The sequence below is a fragment of the Euleptes europaea genome, chromosome 11 (assembly GCF_029931775.1).
Source record: "Euleptes europaea isolate rEulEur1 chromosome 11, rEulEur1.hap1, whole genome shotgun sequence".
NCBI lineage: Eukaryota > Metazoa > Chordata > Lepidosauria > Squamata > Sphaerodactylidae > Euleptes > Euleptes europaea.
In genome coordinates this window covers 66,970,798-66,977,758 of record NC_079322.1, presented here as the reverse complement: position 1 = coordinate 66,977,758, position 6,961 = coordinate 66,970,798, and the positions used below count along the sequence as shown (strand labels likewise).

General features: G+C 41.1%; 1 protein-coding gene across 1 annotated transcript; it reads right to left on the bottom strand.

Moving 5' to 3' along the window:
• Positions 1–974: 974 nt before the first annotated feature.
• IDI1 (isopentenyl-diphosphate delta isomerase 1) lies at positions 975–6,912 on the bottom strand. Its single transcript, XM_056857587.1, has 5 exons — positions 6,716–6,912; positions 4,399–4,559; positions 2,778–2,870; positions 1,931–2,061; positions 975–1,315 (listed from the first exon to the last, which is right to left on the bottom strand). Exons 1-5 carry the CDS (start codon positions 6,910–6,912, stop codon positions 998–1,000), a joined length of 900 nt encoding a protein of 299 aa, XP_056713565.1. The 3' UTR covers positions 975–997.
• Between the last annotated feature and the right edge of the window lie 49 nt (positions 6,913–6,961).

Sequence of the window (6,961 nt, the reverse complement as noted above, 5' to 3'; positions counted from 1 at the left end):
CTTCCACACTTAAACCACTTGCAATTTTGTTTTTGTTCAAAGTAATGTAATTTCTTAAGACTTTCATGACTCAGAAGATTTTTTAGTAATTACAAACACAATAATGGACTGTCCCTAGTCTTCGGTTAAATAATGCGCTACACTATTGCCTTTCAAAGGCTTCCAAGTCTACCCGAAAATCTAAGGTTCACCAGGATTTTAATTTTTAATAACCTGCATAAGGAAGGTATTTTTAGATTTTGTCCTTGACTTGATCTTCCTCGTTTTGAAATACCACCACCTACTTTTTTGTTCTCTTCAGAAACAGTTGATTTAGCCTAGTGCATTTCCAGGTGAACAGGAACTACTGGAGCCTCTAACCTTCAATTGATGCTTCAGCTGCCCAACATTCAAAATGTGTGACTGAAACATGCCAGGTCTCAGCTGGGTGTGGCCTAATTGCCTTTCCTAGCATCTCCAACAGGATTATAATATAGCCTTTAGGGCTAGGGGGGAAAGTTGCAGCAGGCACCCCTATTTGTTTCTGTCCCCAGCTTCTATATGCCTTGTGGGATTGCTCACTGCCTTGCCACAGCTGACCCCCTTCTCTTTGCTATCTTAAGCTGCTTTAGAACTTGGTATTCTCAAAAGCACTTCTCCAGGTAAAGCTGCACAGGGAACTGAGTTATAGCGCTCTCTGGATTCTGACCAGCATACACCTACCCTGAGCAAGTAGCCAGTTAGTACCAAAATGTCAGGTGCTAGTAACAAATTCTGACAGGAGCATACTCACTGGCAGTTTTTTTTAGCACTATAAACTGTTTAAGTGAAAGGAAAGAGGTAAGCAATAAGTCATCCAAACAATCCCACACAACAGCAAATTCCCTTCATTGTTAAGGAACCTCTTCCTAATTAAACTGCCATGTTGCAGTATGTTTAAAAACAGTTATTCAAACGTGTAATTTATCAGTGTTTTTTTTAAAGGCTATTGCACCCTTTTATATCAGCACATTTAATTTCACATTCTGTGTATTTTAGCATGATCCACAAATTTCTTCAGATGATTCAGGTTATCCCACCACTTGAAGAGAAAAGTCTCTGCAATCAGTTTGAACCAGGGAGTGATCTTAATTTCATTTCGTGATGCCTTTTCCAGTAGTTCCTTCAGTTCTTCCTGTGTCACATAGCAGCAGCTCTTAATTTCATTTGGATCTGGATTCAGCATCACATTCTTCTGCACAAACAGGATGTAATCGATTTCATGTTCTCCCCAGATCCCGTCGGACCTGGCTTTGTAGTGAATTCTGGTCAGGTAGAAGATTTCTTCAGGAGTTACCTACAATCCAAAACTGTGTAAGATTGATGGCCAAGAGATAGGCACCTTTTCAGAACCCCTCGATGAAAGCCTGTTCTCCACAAAGAGAACACCAGATTTCAGCATTTGGAGGGTTGGGGAACTGCTTTTTTGCTTTAATTTCTAACAGCAGTTTTAATACAAGCACTGACTTAAATGCACTCCTTGTTGGTCTCAAGGATTGTTGAAAAAAACACACAAAAAAAAAACACTAGGTTTCCTGATCTACTGCTAGGCAAATTACATAGACCACTGCTAACTACATCTATGTACATACTTGTCATGATTCTCTGATCACATTTAGCATAAAGAAGTTAACACGAATCTAAAATGCTGGTTTTGGATACTGGCAGGTTCTTTTCTGCATTGTCCCCATTCTTGGTTGCCTGGCACCTATAAGGTGTTGGCCATTTTGCCTATTGAAAAACATTGTTTCCTGGAATTGTGACAGACACATAGTCCCAAAGGCTAAAACTTTGGAAACAAGGGAGTTTCCAATTAGCTCTAATTAGTATTTAGGGCTCCAAATACAGCTAGATGCTATTCAGCTCCTTTCCCCACAGAGATGTCATTCTTTGAAGGCGGAATATTATTTACCTGTTCCAGTGGAATGCCCAACTCCGCTTGGAGGCGTCTTTGTGCTGCTCGTCGAACTCCAATTGCCTTATTTTCTTCCAGCTCTAGTGGTGTGCTGAGGGGATGACTGCAACAGCTGTTGGTAAAACAATCTACAAAGCATATATGTGGATTAATATTGTGTAGCACAGTCACAGACTATACAGTGAAACAAGTGGTCCATCCCATCAACTTTATTTACATTTTGCAAAGGACTAAATGGGCTCCCTGAGAAGTCATTCCCAAGGTTTGGGGGAGTCTTGGGAACTGTGGGATATTGTTCAGGGGGCTGCAGTGAAATGAGAGAAATCAACGAAAACTGCCTCCCTTGCACAAGCTCCTATTCTGTTCACGCAAGAGTTAAAATTCTGCCAATTCCCCCTTCCCACTGCCCCCCCGCAACACCACATCCCATGCTCTTCTTAAGAATCTCCTTACACTTTTAGCAATGGGTTTTCATGGAATGGGGGGGGGGTCAAGAAGAAGGAACAGTTTCTTCCACAAGTTCCACTCTGCTCATGGAAGTCGGAATCGAGCAACACTCAGAAGATCAGTGTTTCACCAGTGTCACTGATTTCAAAGTCCTCTTACACTATACTTACTATATATAGTATACTCTTGCATAGATTTCACTATTGGATTCCAAGCCTGAATTTTTATTCCACTCAGAGTTGGAAAACCATTAGTTGAAAATAGGTTGGACATTTTTAATCAGTTTGTTTGTTCATAAGAAAACAGAAACCAAACACAAACTTCTCTATGTAAGACCATCTCATAATTGTGCATAATCAATATTGCATTATGAAATCAAGATTATTAAGAAACAGACCTGGGAAAGTGATTTTTGCATCTGATCTCTGTTGCAAAAGCAGTTTGTTCTCGGAATTGAACAAGAAAACACTGAAAGCACGATGCAGCAGTCCTGTAACACAGAGATATGTAAGTAATTTTTCAAAATGTTGTACTTTAAACAACAGCAAATTCAATCCTTGTTTTCAATTAACACCAGATTTTAATTTTAAATGCATATTGGGCAAAGGAGAAAACTTCTGTTCCTATAATATAACATTAGCTAGTATTCTAAGCACAACTGCGAGCTTTTCTGCTTAAAAGAGAAGAATTACAGTAAGCTCTCTTATTAGTCAACTATTTGCTTGAAGATCCTCTTACAATTTAGTTTGGAGAGCTTCACTGGAGTCAATTTAAATACAAGTACATACTTAGCCCCATGTTAAGCTGCAGTACTGCAGTCAAAAACTGCTCACGACCTGAGTTCGATCTCTCAAGGTTGACTCAGCCTTCCACCCTTCCGAGGTCGGTAAAATGAGTACCCGGCTTGCTGGGGGTAAAGGGAAGATGACTGGGGAAGGCATTGGCAAACCACCCCGCAAACAAAGTCTGCCTTGGAAACGTCAGGATGTGACGTCACCCCATGGGCCAGGAATGACCCGGTGCTTGCACAGGGGACCTTTACCTTTTACATGCTCAGCACAAGAACTGATAGCAAAATATAACATCAAACACACCGGAACAGAATGGAAACTCTGGATTTGTTTTGTGTCTCTCTGACCTTCGGGGAAAATATTATGCTGAGCACAAATGTCAGTTTCCCACATGAACTCCAGCAAGCCACAAGCTGATCCTTCCATTAAGCTGGGCACAGGTAACATTGCCTGTCCTTGTGTCTTTATTCAGATAGGCTGTTGTTCAAATGTGGAACTCCAAATGAAGCCATTCAGTCTTAAAACCCTAGCAAGGGCAACATATTCTGGCCATAAGAAAAGTGTATCCAAAGGGTGACTTAACAGATTGAGCAGAAGTGATACACATGAAAACATGACTGATACACGCTTCCATCCCTGACATGGCATGACACCTATTATCTTCCAGATTTTAATAGCCAGCCATTCAATCAAAAGCCACTAGAGTCAACTGATGTCAATACATCTTTTGTAAGTTGCCTGGAGACCTTTTTGTTGTTAAACAGAAATACAAGGTAGGTGCTTATATGCTAGAGCCAAAAGACATTTTGTCTGTACAAGGGAAAATAAGCATCTTGGCTCATTTTATACACCTCTATCAATATTTGGAGCAAACATCTGCAGCTCCCCACAAGGGGAAAGCTAAATGGAATGGCAGGGTAGAGAAAGTGAGCAATTTGTGGGTACCTGGAAGCCAGTTAGCAAGTGCAAGGAGATTTTCAACTTCCCTTTCAGTACACAAAAAAGCCTATCAGCAATTCAAACCGGTCTTGGAGATGGTTTTACAAGATCAGTTGGTTCACCTACATTAGTCTTGTATTCTGGTTTCATATCCTCAGGTTTTCTTTTTATCTTGTAAAACTGGACCAAAACCCCTGGAGGCGCTTGAGTTGTATCAGATAGGTCAAGTGCAATGTCCAACTGAGGCTTTCAACTTTACATGAAATGAACTGGAAAATTCTGAAATACCTTTTTCAATGTTTTCATTGAGATGGCAGTTCTTCTTGGTATCCGCTCCAATTCTGTTGTCATTTTCATCAATAACGATGCACATCTCTGCCAGCAGCTGTACTTGCTGCTCATCCAGATCATCTGTATTTATTTCTGGCATGGTTGCAATATTGATCTTCCTAAGACGAATACGAATTATAAAAAGGTCACTCAGAAAAAAGCACCCCCCCAAAACAATTATATATTTAATCAACCATACTGATCACTTCGTTAAAAGGTTCACCAGTTACACATTTTCTATAAAAAGAGAAACTAATGTGTACAGTCAGTTATAGCTTGTACCTGACCTACCAACATCAGGCTTATTTCCTCCGAGGATCATTTTTGAGATGGATTCTGTTCTGCTAGTCTTTCTCTAGTTTAAACAGCCTTCTACTAGAAGAAGCCTCCAACATTAGAACAGAACCTCTGGATAACCCTTTGTATTGAACGAAGGTTGTCATATATTAAACTCTGATTCCTGTAACCATTTTGGTTACTGCATTGAGAACCAGAATGGCATAGTGTTTAATTGTTGTTTTATGTTTTTATCGTTTTGCATGTGTATTTCAGCTCTGGTTTTAACGGTGTGCTTTTTGTTTGTTTTAGTGGTTCTTAAGATTTGGTTTTCATTATGTTTTTAATTCATCAGTCATCTTGGTAGTCCTTATGAGGGCTGAAAGGCAGGGTAGCAATTTTAAGTAAGTAAATAAATAAAATACTCGTTAGAATTCTGGAGTAGGCCACAATTCAAATCACATGCCAGAATGCTGAAAAGCAGGATAAAATATATATTAAATAAGTATGATCTGGAATTTTGCACCTAGAATACGATAGTTATATAAGTTATCCTCAGGACCCCCCTCCCAATAACTAAAGTTTGTACATTGCTTCTTTGATCTTCATCCAGAATGCTCACCCTCCTCAAAAAGTGTTCAGTCTTTACTTGTTTTAGCTGGCACTTTGCAAGGCAAGATGCATAAGAATACAGACATATCAGACAAAGAAGTGATCTGAAAGGCTACAATCCCAAACATACTTATGAAATAGCACATTTCAAGGTACTGAGTACATGCTCACTTAAGCATGTACTCAAGTACACCTCACTTAAGCATAACCAATATAATATACCAGTAATGGCTGGGGGGGGGGAGAGAAGAAGAAAGAAGGAAGCTACATCTAAGGACAAGGAAGACAACATTTTTTATCACTGTCCCTCCCCCAAAGCTCAAAATGGCATACATTATTCTTTCCTTACTCCAGTTTGACTAAACCCCCACCACCACCACCCTGGGTGAGGTAGGTTAGGCTGAAAGAAAGCCAATCCAATGAACTTGGCTGCTAAGTGGGAACTTGAACTCAGCCCCCTGAAGTCCTGGTCTGACATTCTTTTTTTTTTAAACAAATTTTTTATTTTTCCAAAATTATTAATCACAGGGTTTAACAAAGATATAAACAGTAAGAAGCAGTAACAGATAGGTAGCTTTGTTAAAAATATATAAATAATCAAAAATTGAACTTCTCCTACATCTCCCTACGTCTTGCAACAAATTGGTAATCTCTTTTGCATACATTTCTAATCCTAGTTCTATTGTTAATATTTATTAATCTCTATCATATTTTCCATAGCAAAATAAGAAAAAAAGAAAAAAAATAGATTTTTATAATTAATAATGTCATATAAAGGAGAGATAATTAAAAAAAAGTAAATAGAAAAAGAAATAGTAAATCTCCTTACATATAAGTGGATTAGTATAGTAAAAAGCATTTAACTATTTCCATTAAAATTTAACTGTTTTATAAATCCTCCATTTCTCCCTAGCTCTCATTTAACATATATTGTTTTCTAGTAAATTGATATCATATATAATTCTATTTCCATTATAACCAATCCTTTTAACCAATTGCTTTTCGATCATGGTCTGACGTTCTACCCACTATACTCTCTGACCCTCCGGCAAGGGAGCCACAGAGCCGGCCGCACGGCAAGGTTTCCAGTTTGTCCTGTGCCCCCAGTTCTCGGCACAAGTGCTCGAAATTGGCCCTTGCCTGACCTGGAGATGGAAGTTCTTCGCTGCAGCAGCGGTGAAATGGAACCTCCATGCACAGGCGCAGTGTACCCCCCCGGAAAGAAACGGCAGAGAAAACGTAACTGCCCTCACGCCCTGCTCCGTGTGGGGGACTCGACGGAGCGGCAGAGGCTCAGCGGGGCTCTCCTCCTGCTCTTGCAGCGCCTCCCCCCCCCTACCCCGCGACTGACCCTCTTGGGCACCCGTCGCCCCCTTCCCGTCCTTACCGCTCTCCGTTTCCAGGCCACACCGCCCTGCCCCTCAGGCCGACAGAAGCAAGCGGCGGCGGGAAGTCTCTAGGGCGGAGGCACCCACTGCGACGCACCCGAGAGGCGGCCGAAGAAAGAGTGCGCGCGGCAGAGCCTTCCCCACCTGGCCCCACAACCGCAGCAACGGACGCCAACCGCCACACCGCGCGCCCCATCGCCGGTCGCCCCGCCCCTCCGCGTCCCCGACCAATGGGGGCCCGCTTA

Excerpts from the sequence above, each read along its gene's own strand:
- IDI1 (XM_056857587.1), bottom strand. The coding sequence starts at position 6,912 with ATGGGGCGCGCGGTGTGGCGGTTGGCGTCCGTTGCTGCGGTTGTGGGG. Across the intron at positions 4,560-6,715 it reads TGGCCTGGAAACGGAGAGCG|GAAGATCAATATTGCAACCA; the intron begins GTAAGGACGGGA and ends TATTCGTCTTAG. Across the intron at positions 1,316-1,930 it reads TGGGCATTCCACTGGAACAG|GTAACTCCTGAAGAAATCTT; the intron begins GTAAATAATATT and ends TTTGGATTGTAG.